Source organism: Sus scrofa, chromosome 13, assembly GCF_000003025.6.
Source record: "Sus scrofa isolate TJ Tabasco breed Duroc chromosome 13, Sscrofa11.1, whole genome shotgun sequence".
NCBI classification, from domain to species: domain Eukaryota; kingdom Metazoa; phylum Chordata; class Mammalia; order Artiodactyla; family Suidae; genus Sus; species Sus scrofa.
Window position 1 is genome coordinate 138,950,654 of NC_010455.5, and position 19,873 is coordinate 138,970,526.

At 41.4% G+C, this 19,873-nt stretch overlaps 2 protein-coding genes across 7 annotated transcripts in view; both read left to right on the plus strand.

The window, feature by feature from the left end:
• LOC110256414 (protein SET-like) lies at nucleotides 1,978-8,595 on the plus strand. Its single transcript, XM_021070278.1, is given in 3 exon segments — nucleotides 1,978-2,091; nucleotides 7,109-7,574; nucleotides 7,577-8,595. Coding segments are annotated over 3 exon segments (987 nt in total). The 5' UTR covers nucleotides 1,978-2,037; the 3' UTR covers nucleotides 8,044-8,595.
• Nucleotides 11,981-19,873, plus strand: part of POLQ (DNA polymerase theta) — a 145,866-nt gene continuing 137,973 nt past the window's right edge. For 2 of the 6 annotated variants that reach the window (XR_002337886.1, XM_021070283.1), the window contains exons 1-2: nucleotides 11,981-12,393; nucleotides 14,084-14,187. The gene's annotated coding sequence lies outside the window, so the exon portion shown is untranslated. Of the gene's footprint in view, nucleotides 12,394-13,448; nucleotides 14,188-19,873 lie in introns of those variants that run through there. The other 4 variants (XR_002337885.1, XM_021070282.1, XM_021070279.1 and 1 more) reach the window with 4 other exon arrangements.

A 19,873-nucleotide genomic window follows, 5' to 3' on the forward strand; every position in this document is an offset into this window, starting at 1 on the left:
ATAATGTTACCAAGGTTCATTCATGCTGTAAAATATGTCAACATTTCCTTCTTTTTAAAGGCTAAATAGTATTCCATTACATGTATATACCACTTTTTGTTCATCCATTCATCTCCTCATGGAGATTTGGGTTGTTTCTACCTTTTGACTATTGTGAGTTAGGTTGCTATCTCTTCATCCAGATGTTGATTCTTATTCTTTAATATCCTTTGTAATAAACTTGTAATCTAGTGAGTAAACTGATTTCCTGAGTTCTAAGAGGCACCAACAAATTAATCAAACTCAAGGAGCGAGTCATGGGAACCTCTTATTTAAACCAGTTGGTAGAAGCAGGTGACAACCTGGACTTGTGATTGGCATCTGAAGAGGACTGAGCCTTTAACCTATGGAATTTGATGCTTTCTCTGGGTACTTAGTGTCAGAATTGAGTTGAAACATAGGACACCCAGCTGGTGTTGGGAGAGTTGCTCTGGATGGGAAAAATCCCACATATTAGAACTGATGTCAGGATTGTATCCTGCCTTGCAAAAGAAGCTTTCTGTATCTCTCTCTCTATGCATCATTTTTTCTCTCCTAGAAAAACATTCTCACTTGCTCCTTATCTTATGTTCTCAGTTTATTGGTCATAATTTGGTCAAGTATGGGCATTTGACCCTGATATGAAATGTACAACTTCCCATTTTATGATGAGAAAGTTTTTTGAATAGATTTTTGAAAAGACAATATATATTTGCTCTAAAACAAATTCAAAATGCAATTACAGGCAAAGAGGGCAACAGTGGAGGAGAGTTATACTCACTGTGACCAGCTGATATCTGTGAATCACCCTGGAAGTTCATGCTGGAATCATCTGTGTAGACAAAGGGATCTGGCCAGTGATTCTCTTGGGCCATTTTTCTCCTTGGGGGTGCTGACATCTGGCAAGGGAAGCCTCTATGAGAAAAGGGACACTGATGAAGTCATTCCTTCGCTGGAAAGCAATGTTTTCAAGAGGACTGGCATTGCTGTAACAACCTCAAGACAAATTGGGTTAACTCCAAGAATCTCTACCTGAGCTAGAAAATGACCCATTTTTTTTTATCACAGAAAAACACTCCAGATGTATCAGTCAAAAATGAAACTTTGTAAGTATTAGAAAATGTGTGTCAACATCTTTGTGACTCAGAGTTAAAGGGATATTTTCTTTAGTGAGATTTTTGAAACAGTCTATGTTTGAAAAGATGGATACATTAGACAATTAGACTAGATCCGATGACCTTAGGTTTCTCATCAGAAACCAAAGACAGACAATGGAACAAAAATCATTACAGTACGGAAAGAAGACTGCCCACATGGAATTTTCTACCTAGGAAAATACCTTTCATGAATGAAGGTGAAGTGATGACATTCTCAGATTAAGGGAAACTATGAAACCCATGACTATTAGTTCTGTTCTATAGAAATGTTAATGAAAGTTCTTCTATGGAGTTCCTGTCGTGGCACAGTGGTTAATGAATCTGACTAGGAACCATGAGGTTGCGGGTTTGATCCCTGGCCTTGCTCAGTGGGTTAAGGATCCCGTGTTGCCGTGAGCTGTGGTGTGGGTTGCAGACGTGGCTCAGATTCTGCGTTACTGTGGTTCTGGTGTAGGTCAGTGGCTACAGCTACGATTAGACCCCTAGCCTGGGAACCTCCATATGCCACGGGAGTGGCTCAAGAAGAGGCAAAAAGATTAAAAGAAAGAAAGAAAGAAAGAAAGAAAGAAAGAAAGAAATGTTAATGAAAGTTCTTCTAGGGAGTTCCCATCATGGTGCAGAGGAAATGAATCTGACTAGGATCCATGGGGTTGCCGGTTCAATCCCTGGCCTTGCTCAGTTAAGGATCTGGCGTTGCCGTGAGCTGTGGTGTAGGTCACAGATGTGGCTCAGATCCCATGTGCTGTGGCTGTGGTGTAGGCCATCAGCTATAGCTCCAATTCGACCCCTAGCCTGGGAACCTCTGTAAGCCGCGAGTGTGGCCCTAAAAAGCAAAAAAGAAAGTTGTTCAAGCTAAAGGGAAATGGTACAAGAGGAAAACTGGAATTTCTGGAATGAAGAAAGAGCCATAGAAATGGTAAGTATCTGTTTTTAATAATAACAACAACATTTGGAGAAGTTTTTCGTGAGTTAAATAAATATCAAAGTGCTTCATGTACCTGATACATTTAATTCTCAACAAACACAAGGGGAAAAGTACAGTTGTTAGCATCCTCTTATAAATGAAGGAAGTAAGATTTTAAAGTCTGGGCAGCTAGAGTAGCATTACTGGGAATGAGTTAGGTCTTACTAACTCCTGTATACAGAATCTAAACCTCTGCTCACTTCCCTGGCAAGGAAATTTGAGGTCTACAGCTTAAACTGATATAATTAAACAAAGAAGCATAGGGTTCCTCTGAACTTGGGTGTTTCTCCCAATCCAGGCTATGAAGTGCACAAGACAGAATTGCCAGCAAGGGCACTGCCCTTACTCACCAAGTGTTTATTACCTGCCTTCTGCAGCCTGTGCTTATGTAGGTCTGGTGACTCTGCAGTGAACAAAACAAAAATTGCTACTGTGATAGAATTTCTAATGTTAAATAGTCTAATGAGGATTTGCAAAGACCAGGTTAGCACAAACTGGGAAAGTTTGGGAGCCCTGCACAGTAGACACCAACCTTTAGTAACAAGGAGTCTCATATTTCTCCCTGACTTACATGAGGCAGTCGTATCTTCTGATCTTCCTCTGCCCTCCATTTACAACCCTCTATCACCTCCCTCCAAATGGAGATGGAGCTGTATCCTTTAAGCTTGCTCCTTTAGTCTTTTAAATCCTTTTTGACTACGTAAACCCTGCAATCTGGGCTCCTATCCTTCTCTCCCTCCCCTCCCCCTGCTTACCTGTCATGAATTCCCTTGGAGTACCCACTCTCAAGCCTGCTTGCTGTGTCTCTCTGGAAATGCAGCTCCTTCAGTGTGCTCTCATGGTGAAAGACTGTGTATTTAAACCTAATTTTTAATACCATCAGACTCATTAGGGGTGTGTACCACCCAGACACACCCCTAATGTCCCACCCTTCATTCATTCCTTCAGTCATGTATTTATTCTATTAAAGTATGCTTAGAGACTAATTTAACTGTTGAGGGAAATAGAGTTATTCTTTTTATACTCAAACTCCCTACCTTTGACCAACCCTTTAAGCTGGCGCCTTTGTCTTTTTGATACAACTGCCCCTTTACTTTTATGTATTTATTCTTCTTTTAGGCCTGCACCCATGGCATATGGAGGTTCCCAGGCTAGCAGTCCAATCAGAGCTGTAATGGCCAGACTGTGCCACAGCCACAGCAATGCAGGATCCTTAACCCCCTGAGCGAGGGCAGGGATCGAACAGACATCCTCAGGGATACTAGTTGGATTTGTTTCCACTGAACCACGACGGGAGCCCCCATCCCCTTTGCTTTTATATTTACACTGCTTAAAGTTATGGATCTGTCCTGGAGTTCCCCTGTGGCACAGTGGGTTAAAGATCTGGCATTGTCACTGCATTGGCCTGGGTTGCTGCTGTGGTGTGAGTTCGATCTCTGGCCCAGGGATTCCACAAATCACGGGCATAACCAAAAAACCCCCAAACAAACAAACAAACAAAAACAAAGTTATAGGTCCATCTCTTTAAAACAGCAGTACAATGGACTTCCTGCTGTGGCTCAGAGAGTTACAAACCTGACTAGTATCCATGAGGATGCAGGTTCAATCCCTGGCCTCACTCAGTGGATTAAGGATCTGGCACTGCCTTGAGCTGAAGTGTAGGTCGCGGACTCAGCTTGGATCCTGTGTTGCTGTAGACTGGCAGCTGCAGCTCTGATTCGTTTGACCCCTTGCCTGGGAACTCCCATATGCCTCAGGTGCAGCCCTAAAAAGCAAAAAACAAAACAAAACAAACAAACAAACAAACCCACAGCAGTACAAAATACAGCCCCCCCCCCAACTGGAAAAATTTAACATGGATTAAATCCATTTATGTTTGATAGGATAATGCTTATATATATAATGTATGTGGACTGATTTCTACTTTCTTATCTTTGTGTTTTGTGTTTTTTTTGTTTGTTTTTTACTTCTCCTGCCTTCCTTCGGAATGGTTGTACTGTATCTCCTCCTCCTGTCCTACAAAGGTATGTAAGTTATATGCAAGATTCAAAGTTACCATTAATTTTTTAACATACATACCTATTTAAAAAATTCAAACATTGAGAGTTCCCGTCATGGCTCAATGGTTAACGAATCTGACTAGGAACCAAGAGGTTTCAGGTTCGATCCCTGGCCTTGCTCAGTGGGTTAAGGATCCTGCGTTGCCGTGAGCTGTGGTGTAAGTTGCAGACAGGCTTGGATCCCAAGTTACTGTGGCTCTGGCGTAGGCGGGCGGCTACAGTTCCTATTCGACCCCTAGCCTGGGAACCTCCACATGCCGCGGGAGTGGCCCTAGAAAAGGCAAAAAGACAAAAAAAAAAAAAAAAAAGAAAAGAAAAGAAAAATTCAAACATTAATCTGTATGTCTATACTTCTTCCAAACAATAAAATGCTCTTTGAATTTTTAACAGTGAATTCCCCTTCTTCAGTCTTTCCTATTATTTTTGTCTACTGTCTTAGGTCAAACTTGCTTTTACAGCCCTAAAAGTCATCACTATTCTTTATTGTCACAAATTTTTATTTAGATTTAACCATATGTTTATCAAGTTCTTTGGCCATCGTTGCTTTTTCCTCCTCATTTTTCCTGTTGGGCACAGCTTTATTCTTTCTGAAGTAGAATTATTAATAGTTCCTTTTGGAGTTCCCATCGTCGCTCAGTGGTTAACAAACCCGATTGGCATCCATGAGGACAAGTGTTTGATCCCTGGCCTTGCTCAATGTGGTAAGGATCCAGTGTTACCTTGAGCTGTGGTATAGGTCGCAGATGCGGCTTGGATCCTGCGTTGCTGTGGCTGGCGGTTACAGTTCCCATTGGACTCCTAGCCTGTGAACCTCCATATGCTGCAGGTGTGGCCCTAAAGAGACAAAAAGACAAAAATTAATTAATTAATTAATTAAAATTAGTAGTTCTTTTGGTGATAGTCTATCAACTGTAAATATTTAAAACTTTCTTTGCCTGAATTGCCACAGCTGTGGCATAGGCTCCTATCTGACCCCTAGCCTGAGAACTTCCATATGCTGCAGGTATAACCCTAAAAAAAAAAAAAAAAATAGAAAAAAAAATCAACAAACAAAAAAAACCCTCTCTTTGTCTGAAGATATATTGATTACATTGTCAAACCTGCATAATAAGCCAGGTGAGTATGGGACTCATTTATTAGAGAAGTCTGCTGACAGTCAAACTTTTATTCCTTTATTAGTAATCTTTCTCTACTCTTTAGTTGCTTTTAAAATATTTGTGCTTTATCCATAGTCCATATTTTTACCTTAGAATTTCTAGGTAAAGAAAAGAAAGAAAGAGGAGTTCCCGTCGTGGCGCAGTGGTTAACGAATCCGACTAGGAACCATGAGGTTGCGGGTTCGGTCCCTGCCCTTGCTCAGTGGGTTAACGATCTGGCGTTGCCGTGAGCTGTGGTGTAGGTTGCAGACGCGGCTCGGATCCTGCGTTGCTGTGGCTCTGGCGTAGGCCAGTGGCTACAGCTCCGATTAGACCCCTAGCCTGGGAACCTCCATATGCCGAGGGAGCGGCCCAAAGAAATGGCAAAAAGACAAAAAAAAAAAAAAAAAAAAAAAAAGGAAAAGAAAGAAAGAAAAAGGAAAAGAAAAGATAATTTAAAAAAAGAATTTTTAGGTAAGATTTGTATTTATCCTGTCCATGTCTCACTATATATATTCAATCTAAACAATCTTGAATTTCTTCAATTATGGACATTTGTGAGTGATTATTTCTTTGAATATTGTCTTTACCCCATTATCTCTACTAGCTTCCCCTGGAATTTCCATTAGTTTTATATTAGACCTTCTCAATCTATTTTTAATATTTTTGACTGCTGTCATCTACTTAACTTTCTTAGTTGCAGTTTGTTTAGCCATAATGCTATAAATTTTATCATTCTGGCTGATGCTTTTTGTTGACCTTTAATTTTGTTTTCTCTGTGGTTCTTTGCCCACACACCCCTGCCATCTTCTTCCTCAGACTGACTGAAGGCTAACTCATTCATCCATCTGTTTGTTCTTTCATTCAATCATCTCTTATCCCCCCCCCCAGATTTATTAATTTATAATTGAGGTGTAACTGACATATAATATATTAGTTTCAGGCATATAACATAATGATTCAGTATTTACACATTGTAAAATGATCACCACAATCTAGTTAACATCCGTCACCATGCATAGTTACATTTTTTTTTCTTGTGATGAGAACTTTTAAGATTTACTCCTTTAGCAAGTTTCAAATATTAATACAGTATTATTAACTATAGTCATATGCTGTATATTATTCATCACTTATTTACTGAATGCCTATTGGGTAACAAACACCATTCTGGTATTGGGTGGGGGGAATCAATTATTACTTTAGTATACTTGACTTCTGCTTCAAACTGTAGTAGCAACCCTCTGGCTTGTTCGACTATGCTTCTCTAGACTTGGGAGGGGACTCTGACCTTGGCCCTTCCCACTCCTCCCATTAGCTAGCCCAGAGGGCATAGGTCTTAGACTAAGCCATAGATCTCACTATGTGATAAAAGAAACTGTGTCTAAAGTAAAGCAAGATTATAAAGCAGTGGACAATAGGAAAGAAAAAATTTAGGCATTCAAGAGCCAACCAGCAGTTCCCGTCGTGGCTCAGTGGTTTACGAACCCGACTAGGATCCATGAGGATGCAGGTTCGATCCCTGGCCTTGCCCAGTGGGTTAAGGATCCAGCGTTGCCATGAGCTGTGGTGTAGCTCTGACTGACCCCTCGCCTGGGAACCTCCATATACTGCAGATGCAGCCCTAAAATAGCACAAAAAAAAAAAAAAAAAAAAAGAGTCAATGCAGAAACTGAGACAATTACTGACAGGTGTTCCATAGAGAAAGCACACGGTACAGAGTAATCTCACAATTTATCCCAACATCTCTTTCAAAATCTCTCTTATTCCTAGTCCTCAGAGCTCCTTCAACGGGCTGCTACCTCTCGGTGGAGTCTTGCCTTTTCTCCCAGCATGGCCCCCAAACACCAGTCTGCACTTCCGCCTCAAGCAAAGAAACCCAGGAAACTGAGACTGACTCCTGCACTCAAGCCAGAGGAAACTTTCAACTTGCCGAAGGAAGAAAAAGAACAGCAAGAAGCAATTGAACATATTGATGAAGCACAAAATGAAATAGACAGACTTAATGAACAAGCCAGTGAGGAGATTTTAAAAGTAGAAGAGAAATATAATAAACTCCGCCAATCATTTTTTCAGAAGAGGTCGGAACTGATCGCCAAAATCCCAGACTTTTGGGTAACAACGTTTGTTAACCATCCACAAGTGTCTGCACTGCTTGGGGAGGAGGATGAAGAGGCGCTGCATTATTTGACAAGAGTTGAAGTGACAGAATTTGAAGATATTAAATCAGGTTACAGAATGGATTTTATTTTGATGAAAACCCTTCCTTCGAAAATAAAGTTCTCCCCAAAGAATTTCATCTGAATGAGAGTGGTGATTCATCTTCAAAGACCACTGAAATCAAATGGAAATCCGGAAAGGATTTGACAAAACATTCAAGTCAAACGCAGAATAAAGCCAGCAGGAAAAGACAGCATGAGGAACCAGAGAGCTGCTTCACCTGGTTTGCTGATCATTCTGATGCAGATACAGATGATTTAGGAGAGGTCATCAAAGATGATATTTGGCCAAATCCATTACAGTACTACTTGGTTCCTGACATGGATGATGAAGAAGGGGAAGGAGAAGAAGAAGATGATGATGATGATGAAGAGGAAGAAGGATTGGAAGATATTGATGAAGGGGATGAGGATGAAAGTGAAGAAGATGAGAATGAAGGTGAAAAAGATGAAGATGATGATGAGGGGGAGGAAGGAGAAGATTACTAATGGAACACCGATGGATTCCAACCTTTTTAAAAGTTTTCTCCAGTCCCTGGGAGCAAGTTGCAGTTGTCTTTTTTTCCCCCCTTTTGTGCTTGGTTGCCCTGTTTTTGAGGTCTCTTTTTTCCTTTCACCATGGTTCTCAATTTATTTTGGAGGGAAATACCTTGGGTAGAATTCAGTGGAAAAAGAATCTCTACCCCTTTTCTGTTCCAAATTCATTTTTATCCCTTCCTGTCTCAACAAAAACTTTATGGAATCAACACCACCATGCTCTGTGGGAAAAAAGAAAAATCTTCTGCTCCCTTAGCTCTGCTGGAAGCTGGAGGGTGCGAGGCCCCTGTGTAGTAGTGCATAGAATTCTAGCTTTTTCCCTCCTTTCTCTGTATATCGGGCTCAGAGATTACACTGTCTCTATGTGAATATGGACAGTTAGCATTTAACAACATGTATCTGTCTACTTTTTCTTGTTTAAAAAAAGAAAAAAAACTTAAAAAAATGGGGTTATAGAAGGTCAGCAGCAAAGGGTAGGTTTGAGATGTTTGGGTGGGTTGAGTGGGCATTTTGACAACGTGGCTATTCCTTTGGTATTTTTTTTTTTTTTTTTTTTTACTTAGAAACATCTTTATTATTACATCTCCTTTGGTATGTTTAACTGTGATGTTTAACAGACATCCTTGCGGTTTAAGATGACACTTTAAAAATAAAATTCTCTCCTAATGATGACTTGAGCCCTGCCACTCGATGGGAGAATCAGCAGAACCTGTAGGATCTTATTTGCAATTGACATTTTCTATTGTAATTTTGTTCTTGTTTATTTTATTTATTTATTTATTTATTTATTCATTCATTTATTTTGTCTTTTTGACATTTCTTGGGCCGCTCTTGTGGCAATATGGAGGTTCCCAGGCTAGGGGTCGAATCGGAGCTGTAGCCACCGGCCTACACCAGAGCCACAGCAACGCAGGATCCAAGCCAAGTTTTCAATCTACACCACAGCTCATGGCAATGCTGGATCCTTAACCTACAGAGCAAGGCCAGGGATCGAACCTGCAACCTCATGGTTCCTAGTCGGATTCGTTAAACACTGAGCCACGACGGGAACTCCTGTTCTTGTTTATTTTTATATTTTTCTTTTTGTTTCACTGGAAAGGAAAGATGATGCTCAGTTTTAAACGTTAAAAGTGTACAAGTTGCTTTGTTACAATAAAACTAAATGCGTACACACACACACACACACAAAACCAAAACAAAATCTTTCTTATTCCCTCAGTATCTCATTCTTTTTTTCAATATCTCTCAGTTATCCATGTCTACCAATTTTTCTTTCTTTCTCCCTTTCTCCCTTTCTCCCTTTCTTTCTTTCTTTCTTTCTTTCTTTCTTTCTTTCTTTCTTTCTTTCTTCCTTCCTTCCTTCCTTTCAAGGCCCACACCAGTGGCATATGGAAGTTCCCAGGCTAGGGGTTGAACTGCAGCTGCAGTTGCCAGCTTATGCTGCAGCCACAGCACCTCAGGATCTGAGCTGCATCTCTGACCTATACCACAGCTCACAGCAAGCCAGATCCCCGAACCACTGAGCGAGGCCAGGGATTGAACCCGCAATCTCATGGATACTAGTCAGATTCCTTTCCACTGCACCACACTGGGAACTCCCATGTCTACCAATTTATCTTTTTCCTCTCCTTCTCTTGTGCTCCTTACCTTACATATACTCAGTACCTGAAAATTCAGCTCAGTTACAATTTGGTTAACATTTATTTTCTATACATTCTTTAGCATGCTCTGTGTTGTGTGGAGTATGCTGAGTGCTAGGGACACAATGACAAACAAAAATTAAAATGTTTCTGCCCAGGAAGTTCCCGCCACCCCGCCCCACCGTGTGACACATCAGGTTAAGGATCCAGCATTGCTGCAGCTGTGGTGCAGTTTGATTCACTGGCCTAGGAACTTCCACATCTGCACCCCAAACAAACGAACAAACAAAAAACCCCAATGATTTTTTTGGGGGGAGGGGGGTTCCCCTCAAAGGTTTTTCTTGTTGTTGTTGTTGTTTTGTATTTTCTAGGGCCACACCCGCAGCATATGGAGGTTCCCAGGCTAGGTGTCTAATTGGAGCTGTAGCTTCCAGCCACAGCCACAGCAACTCCAAAATTTTAAATATTTTAAAATATTTGTATGACATTTTAAAATGTCAAACTTTTAGCCCCTTTTTTATACTTAAAAGAATTTATAAAAATATGTGAAAGGTGTTATAAAGGATAAACTATCGGTGATATTCATTATATTTTATTGTCAAAATTTGAGTAAGTCTAAATTTCTATCAATAGAATAGACAAATTGTGATAATTTATTTTATGAATTACTCTGTAGCAGTAAAAATGAATTTAGGAGACCCATTTTAAAATACAATAAATTTGGAAGTTCCCATTGTGGCGCAGTGGAAACGAATCTAACTAGGAACCATGAGAGTGCGGGTTTGATCCCTGGCCTCTCTTAATGGGTTAGGGACCCAGCGTTGCCATGAGCTGTAGTATAGGTTGCAGACATGGCTCAGATCTGGCATTTAAAAAGTATACATGTAAGTGTAACTGGGTCACCATGTTGTACAGTAGAAAAATATATATATATATAAATAAATGATCAAAAAAAAAAAAAAAAGAGTCTCATTTGTTGAGTCCTACCTTCGTCTCTCAGCCATTTTCCAGCCTGCCTGGTTCTGCTGTGGGTTTTATCTCAACAGAACGCAGAGCCCAGGGCCATCCCAGTTCTCCCTCAGGTAACTCTTTCATTTTCTCCACCCACTTCCTTGGCTGGGTGGAAAATGCAGATTCCCTCTCTGCAGATAGAGGCCAGTCTAGGAAGAGGCAAGGCAGTAGGGTTGCTCTGTAGCCTTGAAAGGAAAAGCATGTGCTGGGTGATGACGCCACCCAGCATGATAGCAAGGATTCCTAGCCTCAGAAGTGAGCAAGGAGGATTTTGCTGGCAGGAGGATGGCGTGAGCTGAAAGGGAGAATTGTCTGGAAGGCGCAGTGTTGGTTGTTCTCTACTTTCATCCTGGAGAAAGATCCTGTGCCAGTTATGTGGCACAGGCTGTGGTTGTTGAGGACATTATGCCTTGATTCCAGTTAATCTGTTTATTCATTCTAAGTGGCTGGTGCCCCAGGGACATAACCTATCTCTGAACAGGTCTTGTTTTTCAGAGTCTGATTGGCCCATTCTTCCTCCTTTGTTTTTGTTTTTGTTTTTGTTTTTGTCTTTTTGTCTTTTCTAGGGCCACTCCCTCGGCATATGAAGGTTCCCAGGCTAGGGGTCGAATCGGAGCTATAGCCACTGGCCTATGCCAGAGCCACAGTAATGCAGGATCCGAACCGCGTCTGCGACCTACACCACAGCTCACAGCAATGCTGGATCCTTAACCCACTCAGCAAGGCCAGGGATGGAACCTGCAACCTCATGATTCCTACTCGGATTTGTTAACCACGGGGCCATGATGGGAACTCCCATCCTTCCTCCTTAACTCCAGCGTGGAGGCTTTCTCTCTTCTTGGTCTGACTCCTCCCTACCTCTTGGAGGGTCCTCATTCAAACATGAGAAATAAGAGGAAAAGGAAAAAATGTAAAATACGAATTTCAAGTTCCCCCAGGAATCAGGATTATCCACAAAGTGACGGTGGAGGGCAGTGAAAGAAGAAAAAGGTTGGAGTTCCCATTGTGGCTCAACAGTAATGAACCCCAATAGTATCCATGAATATTTGGGTTTGATCCCTGGCCTCATTCCGCGGGTTAAGGATCTGGCGTTGCCGTGAACTGTGGCATAGGTTGCAGATGAAGCTCAGATCCTGTGTTGCTATGGTTGTGGCAGAGGCCAGCAGCTGCAGATTCGACCTAACCTGAGAACTTCCATATGCTACAGGTGTGGCCCTATAAGGGGGGCGGGGGTGAAAGAAGAAAAAGAAAAAGGAGAATGAGAAAATGTAAGAAAGGGTGAGAATGGATTCTGGAGCCAGACTGTGTGCCTCTAGGCTGCAATATAGCTGTGTGACCCTGGACAAGTCACAAAGTCTCTGGGTTCCTATGAGGTTAAAGCGATATCACTAAAACAATTAAATAGTTGTTTATATTTGTTTATTGATTGGTTTCTCCATTCTCTCTTGAAGAATGAAATCCTCCTTCTTCCAGGTTTCCATGGTCGTCACTTCCCTCATCCCAGGAGGAAGAAAAAAAGGACAAATAAGTCTGAGGAGATCAGGGTCCAAATATTAAGCTCTAGGAGATTCAAAGTTCAAGAATCTTTCTCAAATGCTCGCAATCAGTGTCCTTGGTGTGAGGAGTTAATATTTCCATCTCAGAGAACATGGTATGCTCAATAAAGGCTTCCTCAGAATAATTTCCAGATCAAATAACAAAACTGAAAATTTCCAGAAAAGGACAGTTGGTTTGCAATTGAGATACACGAGAGGAGACTGTGTTCCTTTCCTTTATTGTTGTGTTCTAGACCCTAACAAAATGCCTGACATAGTTGTCATTCATCCATTCTGCAAATATTTTGAGTGTCTACTGTGTGTCACACATTGTACTAAGTGCTCGAGATAAAACAGAGGAGAAGATAAAGTTCCTGCCCTCATAGACTTGCATTCTGGTGAAGAAGTCAATCTATGAACGTGTGAACAAATAAAGCTTTAGAGAGTTGTAAGTGCTATGAAGGAAATAAAGGGGAGGAAGGGAAAATAGAGTGAGCTGAGCAGGTGGACAAAATGTAGAGAGGAAAGCCTCTCTGAGAAGGTCACTGCTGAAGCGGATTGGTTGGATAAGTGCATGGATTCTTGCAATCTTTTTCTTCCCTTTCATTTATGAATGAAATGGGTGGACCTTCATCAGTCAACATGGAGTTCTCTTGTTGCTCAGTGAGTTAAGTATCCAGTGTTGTCACTCCAGGGTACAATCCCTGGCCCGAAAACTTTTTTTTTTTTTTGGTCTTTTTGTCTTTCAGGGCTATACCTGCAGCATATGGAGGTTCCCAGGCTCTGGGTCCAATCGGAACTGTAGTCTCCAGCCTACACCAGAGTCACAGAAACATGGGATCTGAGCCACTTCTGCAACCTATACACCACAGCTCAAGGCAATGCTGGATCCTTAACCCAGTGAGCGAGGCCAGGGATTGAACCCACATCCTCATGATGGTAGTTGGGTTCATTAACCGATGAGCCATGACGGGAACTCCCCCAAAACTTCTATATGCCACAGGTGCAGCAAAAAAAAAAAAAAAAAGAGAGAAAGAAAAAGAAAGGAAAGAAAGAGAGAAAGAAAGAGAGAAAGAAAGAAAGAGAAAGAAAGGAAAGAAAGAAAGAAAGAAAGAGAGAAAGAAAGAAAGAAAGAAAGAAAGAAAGAAAGAAAGAAAGAAAGAAAGAAAAAGAAAAAAGAAAAAGAAAGAAGGAAAGAAGGAAAGAAAGAAAGGAAGAAAGAAAGAAAAAGAAAATCCTAAACCAATGTTTAAAGATGATCTTACATACCTGACTGACTCAAAAAATTTCAGTTTCAGACAGTTTCCTGAAAATCTTTCTTACAGGATGCAAGATAGTCATGGGACGAGGAAATTCCAAGATCTTATTGTGTCACCCCAGCTGCTGGAAATATGATTTCTCCCGAGAGGGACAGAGGGAGGGACTAAGTAAGAGACAAGGATAATAGAGTGGGGAAGTCTAGCATACGTCTAATTGGAGATCTGGAGGAGAGAGACAGAATATAGTTAAGCAGTATAATATCTAAGAATTTTCCAGAATGGATTAATCCAATACTTAGATTCTGGGAGTCTGTTAAAAAAAGAAGTTAAAAAAATTCTCATCTAGACATGAATACCAAAGTGTTCACTGTCTATTACTTAGTCACAGGCCATACTTGACCAGAAGGAAGGAAAAGAAATATAGTCTGTATGGTAGATTAAAGATGGTTACACATTTTTTTTGCTACTTTTCCCTTTGAGAGGAGGGGGCATTGAGATGAAGGAGGTTTCCAGCTTGTACTTATGGACCCTCAATTTTTCTTGGCAGGGTCCAGTTTGTCCTCATGCTTCCCTGTTTCACATCCAGGCTTTCTCCCCAAATGCTGGCCCTGCTGATGTGCAGCAACTTCAGACCTGCCAGCAGAAACAGAGGTAAAAGCAGTCTTCTCCTTATCCCACAATTTTATAAGGTCTGATATCTGCAATAAGTCTCTTTTTCTATATCATTCATACAGTTCAGACTTCCAGACCAAACCCTCATTGATAGTCTGTATTTTGGAACCCCATGGTAAAATTGGAACTCCATGTGTAAAATTTTGAAATTTTGTTATTATGCAAGAAGATATGTATAGCTGCTACTAGGGTCAACAATTGGTGGTTTTTACCCCATGAAATTTCCAGGGACGAAAACTATAAAGAGTTTTTTATAGTCCCCATTCATTTCACTTCATTCATTTATGTTACTTTTTTGGTCTTTGAGGGCATAGAAATGTTTAAATGTAAAGAAATTAATGTAAAATGTCAACAGCTAGGGAAACAGTATAAAACTGAAATGCTATTATTGTCAGCTGAATTATGTCAAAGTGCTTCCAGCTTTTTTTTTGGTCATCCCTGATCTTTCTTTCCCTTGCATGCTACATTGACTCCATAAGAAATCTACTTTTTTTGGGGGGGCAGAGCATGCAGTGTTTAGAAATTCCCAGGCCACGGACTGAATCTGTGCCACAGCAGTGACCTGAGCCACAGTGGTGACAATCCTAGATCCCTAACCTGCTAGGCCACCAGGGAACTCCTCATTAGGTTTCAAACCCTGTGCCAGTGTCTCTAGGTTCAGGCTCCTGTGGAACCCCCACTAATATTAAAGGTAGGTATATTACCCTCACTTTGCTGTTGAGATCATTGAATCTCATAGAACTGAAGTAAGTTGGGACTCAGTCTTTTTTTTTTTTTTTCTTCCTCTTATTGCGCTGCACCCTTGGCATATGGATGTTCCCAGGCTAGGGGTCAAATCGGAGCTACAGCCAGCCTACAGACAGCCACAGCAACACGTGATCCAAACCACATCTGTGACCCCCCAACCCACTGAGCCAGGACAGGGATCAAACCTGAATCCTCATGGATACTACTCAGATTCATTTCTGCTGTGTCACAATGGGAACTCCGGGACTAGCTCTCTTTACATTGACATTACAGAAACAAATTTAGAAAAATAAAAGGAATAAGATGGTAATCAGAGATGGTCAAAGAGAAAAAGGTAGTAGTGAGGAAGGATGGGAGATAAATGCTTAAACAGCATTAACTAGAGTTCCCATTGTGGCGCAGTGGTTAACAAATCCGACTAGGAACCATGAGGTTGCAGGTTCGATCCCTGGCCTTGCTCAGTGGTTTTAGGATCTGGCGCTGCAGTGAGCTGTGGTGTAGGTTGCAGACGCGGCTCAGATCCCGAGTTGCTATAGCTGTGGCGTAGGCTCTGATTTGACCCCTGGCCTGAGAACTTCCATATGCCGAGGGATCAGCCCTAAAAAAGGCAAAAAGACAAAAAAAAAAAAAAAAAAAAGCGAGAACAAAAAAACCCAGCATTAACTACAAATAAAAGACTGACAAATCAGGCAACATAAATATACAGTGAGTTTGGTCTCAGCTGCAGACTAGCTGTGGTCTCATCTCAGGGGGAGCTCTAGCGCACAAATTTGCAACAGCAGCCAAGAGGTCTGGTTCTGCCTGGAAGGGTGGATGTTAGTGGCTAAGCGAAGACTCAGTTCATGTTAGCCCCAGGGTAATTCCTCAGAGAGGGGCAGCTCTGAATTATCAGCCTACACTTAGAAAGGCTGCGGATTGGAGTTCCTGCTATGGCGCAATGAATCTGCAGCATCTCTGGAGTGCTGGGACACTCCACCACCTGGCACAGTGGGTTAAGAATCAGGCTTGCCACAGCTGTAGTGGAGGTCGCTACTGTGGCTTGGATCTGTCTGATCCCTGGCCCAGGAGCTCCATACGCTCAAGGGAGGCCAAAAAGGAAAAAAGAAAAAAGAGGACTTCCCTTGTGATGCCGCAGGTTAAGGATCCAATGTTGTCACTGCAGCGGCTTAGGTTCCATCCCTGATTCGGGAAGTCCCACATGCCATGAGATGGTTAAAAAAAAATGTTGAAAAGCTGAGGATTGAGTAAACCACTCAATTAAAAGTACAAAGTACAGTATACACTATCAACATCTGAGAGAAAAAGATCAGTAGAGTGCAAAGTGAGTCTTCTGCCTCTGGGAAGATGAATCTATATATATATGCATATTATTTTATATATAATGGTTGGCACAATCACTTTAAAAAGCTATACAAAGAGATGTGCTCAAAAATTGTTGACAGATTACAATAGAATTCTGAAGAATGTTCTATTAACCCATAGGAAGGAAATAAAAAGAAAACAGAAAAAAAAATAAACATAAAAATAACACACCTAAGCCCTAATATCAATAATCACTTTTAATATACATGTCCTTACTATGAAAATTCAGGGACAGGAGTTCCCGTTGTGGCGCAGTGGTTGACGAGTCCGACTGGGAACCATGAGGTTGCGGGTTTGATCCCTGCCCTTGCTCAGTGGGTTGAAGATCCTGCGTTGCCGTGAGCTGTGGTGTAGGTTGCAGACGCAGCTTGGATCCTTCATTGCTGTGGCTCTGGCGTAGGCCAGTGGCTACAGCTCCGATTCGACCCCTGGCCCGGGAACCTCCATATGCCGTGGGAGCGGCCCAAAAAAATAGCAAAAAGACAAAAAAAAAAAAAAAAATTCAGGGACAGACATTTGGCTGAGTAGGTGCAGAGGTGCAGAGGAAACAGGACTCAACTGTATAATCTCTGCAATAAACTAAATTCAATTGTAATTATATAAGTTGGTTGAAAATAAAAGGATAGAAAAGATAAAATGCAATCATTAATCAAAAGAAAGCTGGAGGGAGTATCTCTCTTTTGCTTTTTTTTTTTTTTTGGCTTTTTAGGGCCGCACCCACAGCACATGGAGGTTCCCAGGCTAGGGGTCAAATTGGAGCTATAGCTGCTGGCCTACACCACAGCCATAGCAACATCAGATCCAAGCTGAGTCTGTGACCTAAACCACAGCTCCTGGTAACACAGATCGTCAACCCACTGAACGAGGCCTGGGATTGAACCCACAACCTCATGGATTTTCTTACCACTGTGCCACAGCAGGAACTCCTGGAGGGAGTATCTTACTTAATATCAGTTGAAGTACAGAGCAAAGCAAATTTGTCATGAACAGAGAGGGAAATCGTATAATAATAGAAGGACTGCTCTACTGAGAAGACACATCAATTCTAATTGTATATGCACCAAACAACAAGTATCTGAAAGGAGAAATAGACAAAAATAGAATTGTAATTGGAGACACCAACATTTCTCTCTCAATATTGATAGAACAGCCAGATGAAATGATTAACTCTTTCAAAGGATTGTAGTAAATGTTTTTGGAACGAATGCCTGACACATACAGTAGTCATCAGCAGGATGCGCAAAGTCAACCATAATAGACACAATCTCTGACTTTATGGACCTTTGTCTGGGGGGAAGACAGATAGTTACACCGTCATGTTCTAGTGTGGGCAAGTGGAGTAATGGAATGTCAGGGTCCTGTTGGAGTCAGAAAATGCTTCTTTTTGAGGAAGCATCATTTAAGCTGATTTCTGAAGCATTTAACGCTCTCTGGGTGAAAAATCTGATAAAAGTGCTTTAGGTAGAGGGAATAGCATTCAGGTAAGATTTGAGAAAACTGGAGTTCCTGTCATGGCTCAGTGGTAATGAATATGACTAGGAACCATAAGGTTTCAGGTTTGATCCCTGACCTTGCTCAGTGGATTAAGGATCCGGCATTCCCGTGAACTGTGGTGTAGGTCGAAGACTTGGCTTGGATCCCTCATTGCTGTGGCTCTGGCTTAGGCTGGTGGCTACAGCTCCAATTAGACCCCTAGCCTGGGAACCTCTATATGCTGCAGGTGCAGCCCTAGAAAAGATTAAAAAAAAAATATTTGAGAACACTAGCTCATCAAAAATAACGGTGAATATGAACATTACAACTCAGCTTTTTTTTTCTTTCTTTCTTTCTTTTTTTTTTTTTTTAGGCGGCATATGGAGATTCCCAGGCCAGGGGTCAAATCTGAGCCACAGCTGCTGGCCTACACCACAGCCATAGCAATGCCAGATCTGATCCGTGTCTGCAACCTACACCACAGCTCATGGCAACGCTGGATCCTTAGCCCACTGAGCGAGGCCAGGGATTGAACCTGCAACCTCATGGTTCCTAGTCAGATTGTTTCCGCTGTGCCAGGAAAGGAACTCCTACAAATTATCTTTTCTTCAAACAGCTATTCTTCCCATTGATTCTAGGATTTTCCATTTTAATATACTTCAGAGGAATATTGATGTTATCTGTCAATTATTGAGCACCTACTAGGGCCAAGCTGCATGCTAAGCACTTTATATACCACATGTTTTAATTCTCACCACAAGCTGTGAGGTAGACATTTTATCTTATTAAAATTTTCTTTTGGAGTTCCCTTTGTGGCTCAGCAGTTAACGAACCCAACTAGGATCCATGAGGATGTGGGTTCAATCCCTGGCCTTGCTCAGTGGGTTAAGGATCTGGCATTGCCATGAGCTGTGGTGTAGGTTGAAGACGCAGCTTGGATCTAGCGTTGCTGTGGCTGTGTTGTAGACTGGCAGCTGTAGCTCTAATTCTACCCCTAGCCTGGCAACTTCTATATGCTGTGAGTGTGCCCTTAAAGAGAAAAAAAAAAAAAGAATAATTTTCTTTTTATAGCCACACCTACGGCATATGGATGTTCCTAGGCTAGAGGTCGAATCAGAGCTGCAGGCTGCAGTTGCTGGCCTAAGTCACAGCCACAGCAACACAGGATCTGAGCCACATTTTCAAACTACATGCTGCAGTTTGTAGCAACACTACTTCCTTAACCAACTGAGTAAGGCCAGAGATTGAATTCATATCCTCACAAACACTGTCTGATTCTTAACCAGCTGAGCTACAGCAGGAACTCTGAGAAGCTGTAAGGTAGACATTTTACTCAATTTAATTTAATTTAATTATTTATTTTGGGCTTTTTTTGTGCTTTATACTTTATTTTTTTATTAGTTAATGAATTTTATTACATTTATAGGTGTACATCAATCATCACAACCAAATTTTACATCATTTCCATCCCAAACCCTCAGTGCATCCCCACACCCCTCGACCTGTCTCATTTGGAAACCATAAGTTTTTCAAAGTCTGTGAGTCAGTATCTGTTCTGCAAAGTTCATTGTGTTCTTCTTTTAGACACCACATGTAAGTGATAGCATTTGATGTTGGTGTCTCACTGTCTGACTGACTTAACTTAGCATGACAATTTCTAGGTCCCTCTTGCTGCAAATGCCATTATTTCTTTCCTTTTGATGGCTGAGTAATATTCCATTGTGTATATATACCACTTCTTCTTTATCCACTCCTCTGTTGATGGGCATTTAGGTTGTTTCCATGTCTTGGCTATTGTATAGAGTGCTACAATGAACATTGGAGTACGTGTCTTTTCGAATCATGGTTTTCTCTGGATAGATGCCCAGGAGTGGGATTGCTGGATCAAATGGTAATTCTATTTTTAGTTTTCTGAGGAATCTCCATACTATTTTCCACAGTGGTTGCACCAACTTACATTCCCACGAACAGTGTAATAGGGTTCCTTTTTCTCCACACCTTTTCCAGCACTTATTGTTTGTAGACCTTTTGATGATGACCATTCTGTCTGGTGTAAGGTGGTACCTCATGGTGAAACTGACAG